Consider the following 16,883-nt stretch of genomic DNA (forward strand, 5'->3'; position numbering starts at 1 on the left):
TGCACCTCTGTTTACTATCATTCCATATACTCGCTCTTTAAAATCTCTCAAATGAATTGATTTTCTTCTTTCCTTTTTCAGACCATCGTAGTAAAGCCATGTTCCATTCTTGCCTTCCTGTAATCCATTCTTCACACTTCAGCTAAAGAGATCTATCTGAATTAAGTTTCTGAACCTGCCTACCATCCCTCAATTATTACTTAGCTTCCTTAGGATAAATTCCAGATGCCTTTATATGGCCCACAAATCCCTGCATCATCTGGTCCCTATTTGTCTCACCAGCTTTATCTCTGTCTACTTCCCATCTTGCATGTTATGGTCTTAATATATTTAATATCTGTTACTTATTTGTAATTACTCCTCTCTCCCTGTGTGCATATATCCTGTTCCATTTTCCTCCTCATTCTTTGTATGGTAATGATAATCATTATCTATTATATTTGTAATAACTGATAATCACGTTGAGCAGTCACAATATTCTAGGTGGTGTTCTATACACATTTTACATGCATTATCTCTTTTAATTTTCACAAAGCCTTCAAGGTAGCAGCTGCTATTTTCCTCCATCTGTGAGGAAATACAGCTTTCCAGGGCCTGGGCCATACAAGGGGCCGGACCTCCAGAGCTTAGCTTTCCTCTAAATTATTTGGGATCTCAGGGTAAAGCTGCAATGTAAAACATGTGGCTGTCTGTCAGCTGGACCTTGAATATTCTATATAATTTTGGATGCTTAAATAGGGAGTCAAAAAAGAACTCCTCACTCTCTTTATACCCTAAAAAGGGTAGCATATTTTTTCTAGAGAATAGTTAGTTTCTCATCTGACCCTATCCCATCTTTCAACATGAGCAACAAATATATTCAAACCAAACACCTTTTTTTTTTTTTTAAGACTGGGAGGGGGACGTAGTTTCAAAACACAAGATGTAGCTGTGTTATAAGCTTGCTTTCTTATATATAATTAGCCACATATAATATCTCAAAGTTTGATATAAGAATAGTAATGATCACTTATAAATAAGCTATATAAGAAATTTAAATGTGTCCTTGAATCAATCTTAGGCTATTCGTCCCAATAAAACTTACAAAGTCAGTATCAAACAGCAAGGATAATTAACCTCCTTTTTAAAGAAAAAAAAAGTCACTAAATAGGGTACATTTAAATATAATGCTGGCATCTTAATCTGGAAAGAATTACCCCCATTTGTTCCCACAAATACAGGATCTTATATTGGCTCTGCATAGGTTTTTCCTAAGGTCTTTGAAGATACTGTCTCTTCTAGCAGTTATTTAAAATTAGCCAGCCGTCAAGCAAGGTTCTCTTCCTTGTTTCCATGTTCCTAAGAAGGGCAGTGATTATCTATATCTCATAGCTAGAGTTTTATTTAAAAAATAGTTCTATACCAAAACATTTCCAATAAAAAATATAAGTATGTGTATATGTATGTTTTATGCACATGTATATGCAAAAATACAATTAAATGTCTTTGTTTCAGATTTTACATAATCAAAACTTTACCCATGGGCCTGACTGGGTTAAATTTACTAGGCAAATGAACAGCAAAATTCTTAGAAGAATAAAGATTTCTTAACCTCTCTAAAAGAGTCTCAAGAATCTCAAACTTTAGCTATTTGAAATCGATATGAACTTTAAAGAAAATTATTTCTGAAGTAGTGTGATGATGAACCCTACTGAAAACTTCTGAACCATTTTCTTTCAATTATAAAGATCACTAGAAATATGCTTGAACATTTATTTATCTGTATCCCAGCACACTAGCCTCTGTCTGTCCTCTTCTTGCTTCCTGTTTAGCTTAGATTCCATGGGCATAATTTCAATACACTCAAAAATCCCTAAACTTTTTTGCTCCTCTTTCATTTGGTTGTATCCACAAGTCATACTCACAGCCACCAGTGAATTTTCTTTCCTCATGTCTGCGTTTGAACACCTCTGTGCTGCCGGAAGACATTATAGCAGAAGTTGAGCCAGCTTCATTTGGGAACTCAGCAGTGCCCAATAATTGCAGTGTTTTTCTCTTACCAATCTTGTTTCTACTCTCTGCAGCTTTCATTAGAGACCTCCGCGGTCCTCAAACCTGCATCTTCTGCACATGAGCTCACAGTCTGCCTCAGAGGAAGAGAAAAAAGAAACCAACAGGGTGCCCTAAATTATTTGCTGCCAAATACACACTAACACTTGTCCTTCTCCTGTTTTATTAGAGGAAAGTAGGATACTCTCTTCTTGCCTGTGCCCATCTCTTCCCAGTTTCTTAGTCATGTTGTGCTGACTTCGCATTTGCTCTCATACCTTCAGATTCTGCTCTCTTCTGTATTTTGGCCATCAGCATTTAAACATTCTCAGGTTTCACCTATTAAGAGAAATCTTCTCTTTATTCCACATTTCCACATCAGTTCCTACCCATTCACTTCCCAATCCGGTGTTAATAATTGATTTTAAAATCTTTCTGAGTCACCAACTCGAACCTAAAGAATCGAGAGGCAATCACATTCCACATATGAAGCTCATGTAGTGACTTATTTATCATGTGAAGTTTTAACATTCAAAGTTGACTAGTTTATAAACAGGCAAAGGCCCATTCATTCAGTAAGAGATCTAGAGGATTGAAGTGAGACAGCTCAAAAGTTTCAGGCACCCATTTTGGACTATGACATGTTAGCTGGTAATGTCTCCTTGTGTCTGGATGTCTGCTGATGTTCCCAAGGAAGACATGCTAATAATTGGATTTGATCTTATTCATTAAATGGTAACTTAAAACCTATTCTTTTTCTATATCAATTAAAACTTGTTATTTGCCTGTTACTCACAGACGTCTTTAACTGAAGAACATTTATTTTTCACAGACTCTGTCTTGCTATTATCATAACCTTGACAATCTGGAGTGAAGAGAAAAAAGAATAATGAGGTTATGTGTTGTTGTAAATAACTGCTTGTAAGAAAGAATATAGAAAGAAGAAAAATTAAACACTTTATCTAGATGAAAAAACTGTGCAAATATATACTCCCTCTGACATGAATTTATAGTATATTCCCACAACATATGTCAGAGTCATTTATGACTCTAGCTTTTTGAGACTAGACTGTCTGAGAAATCAGACAACTTACGAAAGTTGGTAACAAATATATCAGAACTTTAAGCAGTACTTTTTGAGTGTCTCCTTTATGTATGTGTTTCCTCCTTATTTTCATAATTTCTCAAAAATGTTATATTTAAGGTATTTTTTATTAGTATAAGTTTTCTGTTTTTGAAAATGACAAATGAAGATGTGAGGACTATTAATATTCCACTGTGTGCAGATTTAATCAACTTGTTTTATTGGAGAGCAATTCCTAGATAGCTGGTAGACTGCAAAAGATGATTTTGTCCATGGGAATAACTGGCCCCCAATACTTTTGGCAATTTTCCTGGAGAGCTCAGAAATTGCCTTTTTTAAGAGCTCATCAAAGAGTTCACAGGTATGTTGACAGGAAAGCCATTTTAACCCCTTAGAAGTGATCTCTTTTTGGTTCTAATGTTCTTTCTGTTGCATGTGTGATGTAAAAAAAATGCCTTAAATTTCTTAGAACATGGTGGTGCCGATGTGTATGGACATTTATGTTTTTGTTCATGTGAAAATTTGAAGAGCTTCCCACAGCTGTTCCGGAGCTAAGGCCAAAGAATATGCGTTCTCCAAAAGGCCTATCTAATGAAACAATACCTGGTTTCTCTGAATGAATGCGTTTAGACGAGGCACGTACAGGGTGTTCCATTGCACGTCAACCTTTACTTTATAATGATTGAGCAATAAAAATGGAAACTAAGTTGCCTAATTTCTGAGATATGAATTTCTGCTTCATATTTTGTTGTACTTAATATATTTTATGAGTTGTAGTAAAAGTTTTATTTTTTCAAAGAATTAGTCTATTATGCTTGTATAGAAAAATTTTAAAATAATATTCTCATGGCTTTTTGTTGAATTATTTAAAATCTGTTATTTTCCCAGTGCCACTACTATATCCAGGGAGCAAGAGGGCTACCTCAAAAACTACATTTAAATCAATGCTGTTTTGTGATGATTTATGGTAAGATTGGTGAACCAATTGAGTTTGCTTTTTTCCTCAGGGCAACATTTATAAAAATCTGTCCAAATAAATGTTCCTATTGAAAGAGACCCAATTGGCACCAACACCATTTATTTTGCCAGCTCAAACAGAGGAGGAAGAAGTAGTGTAGCAGGAGGAGAAGAGTGATAGACTTCTTTTATTCTTTCTCACATTCTGAAGACTGGCAAATGCATATTTATAAAAATAATAATTATTATTATGACATTTGTGAGCATATTAAAATTATGGACCCAGAAGGTAAAATTTCTTCCTGCCCCAGATTAAGGTGAGGACATTGAAAATCAGAACCTGCTAGTAATTTTAACCAACTCGTGTATGAGAACTGGAACCCAGATACTCTGACCTTCACCCTAGTGCTCTCTTAAGTCGCTGTCTCTGCAGGGGTCCATCATAGTTTGCTTTGAGCTCTAGCAGTAAGCATGTAAGGCCATATGAGGATCTGAGTACTCTTTTGTAAGTTATTGCTTCTATTTGTAAAACAAGCCAGGAGTGGCCTAAGGTAAAGAATATTCTTTAATAAAGTGCCTAATTTCTTCCCGGGGTATACTAGAGGCTGGGAAAAATGTGGTCATGCATGTTTCAGAGTGGCTCATTTTCAAGAGACAGACTTACTAGTCAACAATTAGAGCTACCCTCAACCTGATCATGCTTTTGGACGCAGTGAGTATGTGTGTCATGGTGAAATTAAAAAAAGACACCATGTCTTTCTCATATCTGAGCTTTTGCACATCTGAAATGATGCTCTTGTTTTATTCCATGGCTTTCTTTGGACTGAAATGTATCCATTAACATTTGTGTGCTTTTCTTTTCCATCCATCCTTCTCCATCTCATGAAAAGCACATCTGGGTAAGTTGAATGACAACGGCTGCTGAACATGTTTATTTTCAGCACCATCCTTTTTTTCTTTTATCTTTAGTATTTCTCTTTTCAGTTGTGACACAAGCTGCACTGCCTCTGACCTAAAATGAAAAATGTGAAGTGTATTCATTTCTACACCGTAAAGGAATCATTGGTTCAGAGAAATGTTCACACTCAAATTAATGATGGTGGCCTTGCAGGCACTTCTGTTTCTTCAGTTCTACTAGGAACATGTCAAAAGGCATTCTAGATGTCATTTCCTTACTTCTCGAGTCATTCTCTAGGAGTTAGGATGGCACTCAGTGAGGCTTAAGTCATGGGCCACTTCAGTACGTTGGACAGTGCTGTATGATTGGGTCCTTCTGTGTGCTCCCTAGTGCTTTCTGGTTCCCACTGCATCCTCTTCCAGACACAGGCTTCTGTGTTCATTACTAGAACTATACTTAAATGAAGAGGGTTAAATGCTAGATCTTACCCAGTAGGACTTTTATGCCTAGATTCCAAAGAAATCCTTGGTTTTGGTTGATTCCTTTGGTTGTGTGTGTTTCTTCCATTATTTCCGATACTACTGGTTAATTTTCAAAGCTTTAAAATCCAAACAACTCAATCCTGCTCTTTGAACTAAAATTAAAACATATTATTATCTATTCCTAAGACAAATTGGGCTTCGAAGCAAAACAAATTGTGTACAACATTTACAAAATATTTACATTGGTGTAAACTTTTGCTTTGGTAGCATGGTGAGCTTTTAAAAACACTCTAGTTTGGGGGAGCTATTGCTTTTAAATTTAAAGCTATATATATATATTATACACACACACACACACACACACACACGCATATTTGGTAAACAAATGGCTCCAATGAGATGCTGTTATCCAGGAAGTTAGGGAGAGTGCCCCTAATTTGCTCTATGGATATTTTATATGCCAATACAAGGTCATGTACTTTGTAATATTGCTTAGTTCATTACTATCGCTTATATTTGTTATACTTTTCTACTCTAATTTTAAGTTACGGTTACTATTACTGATTATTTAACAATGCAGAATTTACTTCAGTTATGGTAATTTATTATATTAAGAATATTAAGGATAAACTAGGATATTAAGCTCTAGTAAGTGTTCTTAAAAATGCAAGGTGAGCTGTGGTTAGGGTAATGTTCAACTCTGCTAGCCAAAGTTGTAAGCTCTTACTTTTTAAAAATAATGAATATTCTAGACATTAGATTTAAAACATTGTTTTCATGTCATCATATAATACTGGCCTTCTGTTTCCTAAAGACTTTTAAATTTCATGAGGAAAAAAATCCCAATAATAAAACTTCATTTCCCTATCACTTTTTGAATGAAATACTGAAAAAGAATAAATGCATGTTGCATTGTCATTTATGGACTTTAAGAAACTGATGTAATTGTCTTCATTCTAAAATTCAGATTCTTGTCATCTTGTACATGCTCCTGGAACTTAACGGTTTATGACCTCAAAATCACTTCCCTTGTAGAATCTCTAACAGAAAGCTTAGGAAGTTAAAGTACAAATATAGTGAAAAACAGAAGATTTGAGGTGGAAAGATCATTCATTAAATTAGCAAACAGAAGATAAGAATTTAAGCATCAACTTTCCCATGTGTTGCATACCCTTGAGTGACTGACGTATTCTCTTTATTTATTGATACCACCATCAACTTCCCGCACCTCATAAGAGCATGAGAAAATATGTATAACCTCAGAAGCACAAAACCTATAAACTTCAAAATCTGAGTTAAAGAGGGCTGAAAATTAGATGAGGCACTACGGCAATCTAGTCTAAATGGTGTCCAAATACCCTGAAAATTACCAGTGTTCCTCCAGTAAGTCCCCAATTTACTATCAGGAAGTGACTAGGGAGAACAGACCATAAAATCTTTCCAAAAGTGAAATTGTTCAATAGAAAGTAATACAAGTCCCTTTAGTTTTCAAGAACAGCACAAGTAATTGTATTGCTCCATCACATTTGTGTGTGTGTGTGTGTGTGTGTGTGTATACCTTTTTAATGGTTTTGAAACTGATTAAATTCAAAATAAAGTGAGGAAAGAAATTATGTAAATCCCAATTCAAATTCACAAATAAATTCCTGAGACTAAGCCCTCCATTTCAGAGCAGCTTGAAGAACAAAAGTTTCAATATGAATAAGCTTTGGTTTTAATGTAGTCAAACTATTTCAATTCCAAACAACCTAGCATGTGTTCTTAGAATCTAAATAAAACACGACTTAGATGTGTAATGGACTTTTAAATGCACTTCATGTGAAAATGTGCCATAATACGATACACAAACACACATTCACTTGCACACACACACACAATCACAGTATACTGTGCTTTTAAAATCAAGTCAACCTTGTTAGTGTTGAATTTGAAACTCTTAATTTTATGGAGTTAAATATGTATATTTAGGCAATCAATGCTCTGAAGCAGCTGATTGGGATTTTGACATTTCTGTTTAGAATAATTACGTGAGTTAAGATATACATTTTCAGCTTGCACATGTTAGAAAAAATGTGGGTGGCACCATATTTTGTTCATATTTGCTGACCAGAATTTCAAATGGTTTCTCAAATATGTAATGTTGATTTTCATAGAATTGATCAACAAGTCTAGATTTCCGAATAATACAGTTATAGCCTATTGTCTGTTTGAAATTTGAGGTGATCATTTCCTACTTATCCTTCTGACTCTTGAATTTTAATGGAGCAATTAATAATGGTGTGAAGTAAAGTATAAGTAAGTTTACTGCTAGCATTATGTAACGGAGATTTATTCTCTGGCCTACGCTGTTGAGAAGAGATTCAACTGTCAAATTATTTTGACTCATATTTTATTCTTGGTTCTTATTGAGCCACATATTTATTTCTTCTGGTTATATCAATAACTAGTTACTTGTCATGTGCTACAGTAAATAAATAAGGCCTGAAGATAAATTTTTCAATCAGAGAATTACTTTGTATTGCAATTACACAGAATCAATTGAACTGAAACCAGTTACAAGAAGTTTCGGCTTTTCCTTCCCAATTAGATAAACAAGACCAACCTCCTTCCTCTGACAGAGGTGCAGAACCTGGCATTAAGGAGGAACAAGAAGAGAAAAGGCACAGCTCCTTTTTTTCTTACAGTGTTAAGGATTAAAAGGTGTGATGTAAGGGGGTAAAGACTATACATACTAGCCAGGAGGCCAAATAAGTATATACCACTTCTAAATATAAACAAACCACAAGAAAAGAAAGTGGGAGACTATCATTTTATTTAATACTAACAATGAAGTGGATGCAATTGGTTTTAATGTAATCAAATTCTTATAGTCAGTTTACCCTCTTTTCTCAGTAATGAAACATTCAAAGGGTAATTAACTAAAGGATCATAGGAGGGTTAAGAAAGTTAACTCTGTGGCCAAGTTTTTGAGGCTCAGATTCTGGCTCTGCCACCCACTGGTTCTATGCTCCAAGTGACTTTTGCTCTTCAATGTCCTCAGCTGCAAATGAGTATCAATATATATCTTAACCATTGTGAAAATTAAAGAAATTATACATATAAAGCACTTAGGATAAAGCACTTAGGATAGGATAAATGAATGTTAGCCATTGTTGTCTGGGATCCAAACCCTAATTTGTCTACATCCAGAACCTTTGTTCTTTCAAACCATGATATAGTATTTCTGAAGAATAGAAGTGGTTTAAAGACAAGAGAGCAAGATAGATAAACCTCTATTATGGTACATTTTGAATGAGAGGTATAAGAAGTGCAATAACTGGAGTATACACAAGTGATACTATTTGTATAGAAGAGAAATCTAATTCTGCCTGGGAGAGGTCTTGGAATCTTCACAGGAAGGATAAAGCATTAGCTATGTCTGAGGGACAAGTATGAGTTTGCCACGATTCTGATGCAAAGAAGGATGTTTCAGTCAGAAGAAAAAGATAAGAGTCATGGAAAAGGTCAAATAAAATGAGGTATTCAGGGGATGGCAAGTATTTGGGCACTGACTGAGCACAAGAGTCTGGAGAGAGAGCCAGGGCCAGATTACTAAAGGTTTTTTTTCCATCATGCTGAGATATTTGACCTTTATTTTTAGGACAATGGGGAGGTTTTTAAGTAGGCAAGTCTTAACAAAAACTTTGTGTTTAGGAGGGTCTCATTGGGAGTTGGAAATAGGATGGAAAGGAGGGGGTACCAAACAAGAGACAGAGAGACTCTGGGAGTCCATTGCCATGATCCACAAATGATGAGAATTTGAACAAAAGCTTCGGTAGTAGTCAATCAATTTGCAAAATATCTTATTTAATATTAGAGAGTACATTTTTTTCTCTTTCTGAACAGCCAATATAGGTAACTGCTAAACAAAATTCGTATTCCTTTTCAAGATGTAGTGCACAGTTTGATGTTAACAAAAACAAAATACTTAGAATTCACTCTGTCATCAAAGATCCCAGATGGTTGTCAACATTGAGAGTTTTGTGGATTACAATATAACAACCATTCAAGAGATATTCTTAGCTACAGCATGGGAAGAAAAGCAAGAGACAGTGGAAGAGCAAAATCTCATCTCTAGGACTTTAGAGTCTTGGGTGGGAGAGGAGATGCACGCATGTGGTGCTAACCAACAATCTCTATGAGTGATTTTTGACACTATAAGTATCCAGATTTTGAAGGATAAAGAGTGTTTGTGGAATGGGATTATCACAAAAATGAAAGGAAGGGTCATGATTTAAGCAAACAGTAAGATTCTGATAGTTGAAGAAGGGAAAGAACTTCTCAGCTCTGGAAAATGGTACTCGCAATGATAGAATTAGTAAAGCACAAATTATTTGCAAAAGTAGGTTCTCAGTCCTGGTTAGAAGTGAAGACGATTAGAAAGGGAAATCAAGGCTAAACCTATTTAGTATTTGTAATTCAGGTTGAGGGTTATACTTTAAACATTCAAGGAACCATTGGAGGGTCTTCAGAGGACAATGCTATGACAAAAGTAACAGTTCACATTCATTAGCTGCTTCCTTTGTGTGAGGCCCTGTTGTAATCACATTACATGTATTTTCTCAGGTCACTTTCAGGAAGGTACTGTTATCAGCTTTATTTTACAGATGAGGAAACTGAGGCACAGAGAGGTAAAGTGACTTGTCTGTGGATGCACAGTAAGAAGAGGAGGCGCCGAGAATCAAGCCTGAGCAGTCGGACTTTAGAGGCCGCTCTCTTACCTAATCTGCCAGCATAGCAGATTCTTTTTATGCCAGGTGCATTAGAAGGGTTAGAGAACTCGAGATAGGGACCAATTAAAGGGTTGGGAAAAAAGGTATGGTGGCAACGGGAATAGAAAGTAAAGAAAGATGAAATAGAAAACATGAAGGGGAAATGGGCAGGCATTAAATAGAAGGTGACTGGCGCGGCCATCACGCAGTCATCACAAATTGGCAATCCTAAAATAGCATTGTAGGCTAAGTGGTCTGCTGGTAAAGTCTCTTTTCACTGACAGTGATGGACCGTCCACACTGAGAAGAATATGAGAAAGGAGACCTTACTGGCTCTGTGGTCTGTGACTTTTTTGAGTAATTAATGAACTTTATTTCTCAGAGTTTAACACTTTCTTGAACTTGTTGATTTACGAGTTGTGTTCCCGTACTATGAGGGCATGAGGACAGGGAACTTTGCATGCCCCAGGATTAATCAAATTTGTTAGGTAGTCAGTCATCTGATTCTTTTTACAGACCTACTATGTGCCAGGTTTTGTGTTCAGCAAAGAATAAAACCGACTGAATCTCTGAGTCGATAAAATGTTAAAGGTACTAGAGGTAGGAATGCTTAGTATTCTAGGGCACTTATAAAAAGAAGTAGTAAATATTGCCTCAGGGGTGAGGAAAGGATAGCTTCAGAGAAGAAGTATTTTTGTATGTCTTGAAAATCAAGACAAAGTGAGGGAGGAGACAAGGCAGGGAGGCAAGAGGACATTGTTGAGTGTCCTCACATTTGTAAGAAACACAGCTTACAAATATGCAGGCATACTCCACCAATTAGGTCCAAACTACAATAGCTGAGGAGAGACATAAAACCAAAAAAGGAGGAACCAGACATTTCCATTTGGATTGAGTCACTGAGGCAAAGCCATACCTGCTTACATTCATGTGGATTAAGAGTTAGAAACTACAAACCCAGCAAATGCCCTTGATTTATGTACATTTGTTAGACATCCTTGATCATTTACCCAGAAATCCTTGGGGCTGGTTATTCTTAGGGTGCCCACACCTTGTTCCTGTCCTCAGATTAGGCCTGGCATGAACAGGCTCCCCTCTGTACAGTTATATATGGGCATGCAAATGACTCATACCCCCCAAGTGTTTCTCACCTGTTGGGCCTCCTGAGGTGTCACTTTCCAGTCACAGTAACTCATTGACACCTAATTCAAGAGAGTCTGACACCTTTGGGGGAATCTAATAGCATTCTTCACTGTAGATGAGAATGTGTTTCTTGAAAATACTCAATGATTCAGTTTTTCTTCTTCAGTACAATTAGTACTTTTCTTTGAGTTTTCACACAGGTGATGACTAGCCCTGAGCCAGATAGATTTTCTAAAAGGAAGTGCTACTGATATCCTCTAAAATCTAGTCTACATCTTAAAACAAAAATGCATACCCATAATTATAGTGATATATAAATTATCCTTTGGGAAAAGATGGTTGAATATTAGATTGTCTGGAGAGGAAAAAAAAAGAAAAAAAAACAAAAATATTTCTTCAGGTCTAAAAACAAAGGCAATTTCCAGACTCACACATATACTAGGGAAAGTTGATCACAGCCCTGCTCTGGAAGAACTGTCACTTGACCTTTTAAAATGCTGACTCTGGAGTATAGAAAAAAAATCATACCTTTCCACACAGGGACTGGTTCAAAAGAGAACACCAGTATATTCAAAATGCCTGTTTGTGGCAAATCAGTTTTTTATTTAGTATTTCCTCAACAGTTCGGGTCACTATTTCTCTGTCAGTGACACCAAAATATCTCATGAGAAGAAGCATGCCCCCATACAATTAATGTTGACACTTAATAATCTGTTAGAAAATCATAATGTATTAAACTCAGTGATTTCCAATTATTCTAGTTTTGCCTGTATTATTTTTTTAACATCGCTTCTTTCTCATGGCATACACCCAGATACATGTCTTTTATAAATTCTGTATGGTGCAGAGTTTTTTAAGATTGAGAAGAATTAAATGTAATGTTGCTTTGAGAATTTCAGTGCATTTCTTTACACAGTTGATTCTACCCTCAGATTAAGGGAAAACGCATCTGGAGTTAAAGTCATGTAGCGCTCCGTTCTGCTGCAAAACCCAGCCTTCCACCCCTTACCTGGCAGTTTCTCTCCTGTTTCAGCTCAAAGGCCTTTACATGGGCTCCAGCCCTGCCAGTTGGGGTCCAAGGGACAGAATCAGGTGGACTAGAGTTCCCTTTTCCTATTATCTTAGCATATTCTTACTAAAGTCATCATGGTTACAAGAGTTTGCAATTTAAGCAAAACAAACAAAGCAAAAACAAATAAAACTTTTTCAAGGGCCAAATTGCCCAAAGATTTCACAAAGAATTGTGTGATTAAATTTCCATTAAGACAGAAAATAGAACTACCTGAGCACCTTGGATTGCATCTTAACCACACTGCTGTCAGGGATCCCATGCCAGATCACACTCGGGATCCGCCAGAGTGGGTGTTACTTTGACAAATTGGCTCAAGAGGAAACAATTTAAGGATTTTTTTTTTTTTTTTGAAACGAAACTTTGAATGGGTGTTGTAAGCCAAAACAGAAAAAGATACTTGGACTACAAAAAAATATATACGTTATCGGGCTCAGTTTACTCTAACAAGAAGTACCTAACTGTGAACACTGGCAGACATGTTCAACATTCACAGCTATATATTGAGCACCTTGTCTGTGCCTGACCTTGTTCTAGATGCTTCTAATTATCTCTAAACAGAATATGTGAAAACATCAGTCCTCCTTGAGCTTATATTTGATTGGGATATAAAAGACTGAGGTGTAAATGATACTTTGTGTTTGAAGATAAGTGCTGTGGAGAGAAATAAATCAAGGAACAGGGATAAAGAATGTCTGGTGGGGGTTGAAGGAGAGAAGGGAGAGACAGAGGAGGTGACATTTGAGTAAATATTAAAAGTAGAGAGGGAGTAAGCCATGTGGAAACAGAGGGCACAAGCATTCCACACAGAGAGAATAGTGGGTACAAGGGTCTTGAGGCTGAAAGGCCTGCCCTGTTTCCAGGGAACAGCGAAGAGGCAGCATCATTGTGCGAGGTAGCAGCTGAATCAGAGAGTTGAAGAGGGTAGGAGAGTAGATCCTAACTGCCGCTTTGCCTTTTATTCTCAGGGAGACCAGGAGTGATTGGAGGGTTGTGAGCAGAGAAGTTACAGTATCTGACTCAAGTTTGAACAGGTTCACTCTGGCTTGTGTGGTGTAATATTTTTAGAGAACTAGTCAGAAGTTTCACAATTAAAGTGTTCTAGCTTTTAAAAATGGCTTTTGTACAACTCCTTTAATTCACCTATGACAATGTTATGTGTTTCCTTGGTGCTGAGTGCCTATTTACTTGCCTTTTTACTAAATGTAGCAAAAAACGGCTGTAAATGTCTGTTTCTTCCCCTTTACTGCCACTCAGCTCCTGCATCACTGAAAGTGTTTCTTGCCCTATTGGATATAACATTACAACTCCGAATAAGGCTCGTCAGCCCCGTGGAGGTCTGCTCTCCATTGGCTTGCACGTATCCCATGCCGAGTCCTTCTTCTGACCCCCCACATTTACTGCTTATCCTGCTTAGAACGCCTTTCCACATTCCCTTCAGAGCCAGCTTGGTTGCCACAATGCCTTCACCAAGTGTTTCCATTGCTTCTGACCCATATTCCAAAATCCTCCCGCTCAGAACGTGCATCACCAAGTTTTAGCATCTGTTTGTGTACTATATTGTGTTTTTAGACAGTTCATGTGTTTGCTTTTTCTATCTAACCGGGGATCTTGTGAAAAAATGGGGCCATGCCTGTATTCTCACATGGGACACAGGTCTAAGCTCACAACAGGTGCTTACAATGAGTACCTGATGGTTGGTTGGTTGACCCTTCAACCCCTTTCTCTCAGTACCAGTAGCAGTGAGACTAGGCTCCTTGAGTCTGTTTTTCAATGAAGGAATGTTGGGAAGCGCGAGGGAATGGGGGATGGTACAGAAATCCAGGTGAGGAAGCCCCTCTAGTTTTCACTTTGGATTCAAGGCACGGGTCACTCTTCTCTGTCACAGGTGCTGAGTAACTGACAGGTAGAACTGACCTGTGCTTTCCTTGCTAGTCCCTCAAACAAAACAGCAGTTGATTTATATGTCTCTTCAGCTGCTCTAACTTCAGTTTTTATTTTGCCTCTTTGTTTCTTTTTTCACACTGATTATTTGTTGGCAGCATCCACTGCAAATATGGAAGTTCTCACTGAAAAGCATTTTCGGTTATATACAGTTGACCATTGAACACCGTGGGTTTGTACTGCTCGGGCCCACTCATATGAGAATTTTCGTCGATAAATACACTACAGTATTATAATGTATTTTCTCTTCCTTATGATTTTCTTAATAACATTTTCTTTTCTCTAAATTTACTATAAGAATACAGTATAAAATACATATAACATGTAAAATATGTGTTAATCGACTGTGTTGTTAGAAAGGCATCCAGTCAACAGTAGGCTATTAGTAGTTACGTTTTTGGAGAGTCAAAAGGGCAATGCAGATTTTTGAGTATGTGGGGGGGTTGGTTCCCCTAGCCCCCGTGTTGTCCAAAGGTCAACTGTATCTTAACATACTATAATAAGCAATTGATTGTTTGATAGTGGGAAATAATCAAATGCTTCATTTTGGAGTTCATATATGATATTATTGATAGATTCCTAAGCGTGAAAGATACACATTCAAAAAAGCAAATAATATACTACATTTTTATCATTTGTGTGGAAGATCAAAGCATACTAAGGAACAGAGAATATATTTTCCAATATAGTCCTGGTCAGGTATATATCAATTTGAGGTTCAACACATATTTGCTCTTTCAACAATGAACGACTCAAATTGGTTTTGTAAATGGATGTCAGTTATAAGGCTCAGTAGTAGAGACAGTGATTAATAATACATTTGTCAAGGCTCTTTACAACATTTTTCTATCAGAAACAACCATTTGTTGTCATTGAGGTGTTTCACTTTCATTAAAAGCAGGAGTGATTATAAATGAAAAGGAATGTACTATTGAATTTCACACCTTACATTGCTTTCTAGTGATAGAAGTTAATTTCCCTCTGAGCTCTCTTTAAATGAGAGGTAATTTCATAGACTAGATTAAAAAAAAAAAAAAACTCCGAATATAGCTACCTGGACCTGGAGAGCATACTAAAATGAAGCACATGTCTTGAATGGGACTAAAATAACCAAATTTATCTACTGCCTCTATATACATTTTCTCTATCATTGAAATCGTAAGGAGAAGTGAGCAAGGCAGATGGAAGAAGCCTCATTTAGATCCCATGATGTATGCTTGAATATGCATATGTGGGCTATTTTCTTGTTAAAGAGATAAGATATTTGCTGATAATAGAATTCAGCTTCTTAGTCCATTAACATTTAATGTTTGAATTTTGTGAATAAATGTTGGGAGAAATTATTTTTAGATGTCCGTGTTTCACTCATAAAATCAGTGGGTGATTTCCATGTATTACTAAAAGGAAGAAAGAATTCTGTTATTCTGTATTAGCTCAGAAAAAGTTTGTAAAGGATTATTGGTTTTTAAAAAATACTGTCATTAAAAATAGTTGCCACTGTCTTTTTCCATGCTACATAACTAATAATCTCTGCTGTGTACTTCAGGCATGAACTTCTAGAAGAAGCTCGGAGGAAGGGATTACCTTTTGCTCAGTGGGATGGGCCCACTGTGGTTGCATGGCTGGAGGTAAGAGAATTAAACCAGAAAGCTCTTAAATTCATCACTTCAGTTTGATACTTTTTCTAGATACAGGTAAGGATGGGTTCCTGAAGTCACAGCTTTCCAGTAGCCTGGAGTAGCTTATAAAGGGAATATTTGCTTTATCCAGGGGGCTATGGGCATTGTTTGGATCTTACTCTGATACATTCTTGTGATTGGGGCAGAAGGAAGCACCTAGTGGGATAAAAGGAAGTTTCTCTAAATCTCACCATCTTCATGTCCAGAGAAAGAGAAGACAACTATTGAGCCACACATCTGTTGTCGCAAGAAAACATCTGTCCCCATCCATCAGTCCAGAGTTCTTCCTCATCAGCAGGTTACAGAGAAGAGCCATCTCTATCTTCAACACTTCTGTGTTTTCCAAGAGATCACTGTCACCTGATTGCATAGAGAACCATTCCTTTGCTTGTAAATTAATTCTAGAACCTAATTCTCTAAAGCCTAGAGGCCAGCTAGGTTTAGCCACTTGGAATAAAGCAAGAGAATACTTAGCCCCTTGTTCTCCTCTTGGTCTGAAGTGAGTGTTATAATGAAACAAGAACTACATTCAGCATTTTCTACAGAACACTGGGGCCGGGAAAACAAAAAACAACAACAAAAAAAACAGCACCCGAGCAGGGTGGGGGGCAGCAGGAGCAGACTGGGACAGTGGAGGAAACACACATTTCATCACGAAAGACCCCTTCGTACCACGTATTAATAGTGCTCACTGCCTATTCCATTCGGTTCTCTAACGTGGGCTGCTAGCCGCTGCCGGGAGATGCCAATGTCAGGGCAAAGAAGAAAACAGGCTTTTCTTGCCTGGCAGAGGCTATTGGAACCCATTGTTCTAAGTGGTTGGAGATGATGAAATCACTGACTTTCAT

At 37.0% G+C, this 16,883-nt stretch overlaps 1 protein-coding gene across 38 annotated transcripts in view; it reads left to right on the forward strand.

Annotated features, from left to right (window-relative positions):
• Positions 1-16,883, forward strand: part of PPFIA2 (PTPRF interacting protein alpha 2) — a 465,447-nt gene that overhangs the window by 413,199 nt on the left and 35,365 nt on the right. For 20 of the 38 annotated variants that reach the window (XM_027592669.2, XM_027592670.2, XM_027592668.2 and 17 more), the window contains 2 exons: positions 4,960-4,968; positions 15,903-15,984. In XM_027592669.2, the coding sequence (XP_027448470.1) occupies positions 4,960-4,968; positions 15,903-15,984 (91 nt within the window). The remainder of the gene's footprint in view (positions 1-4,959; positions 4,969-15,902; positions 15,985-16,883) is intronic. The other 18 variants (XM_027592671.2, XM_027592673.2, XM_027592679.2 and 15 more) reach the window with 1 other exon arrangement.

This window comes from Zalophus californianus, chromosome 9 (genome assembly GCF_009762305.2).
Source record: "Zalophus californianus isolate mZalCal1 chromosome 9, mZalCal1.pri.v2, whole genome shotgun sequence".
In the NCBI taxonomy this organism is placed as follows: domain Eukaryota; kingdom Metazoa; phylum Chordata; class Mammalia; order Carnivora; family Otariidae; genus Zalophus; species Zalophus californianus.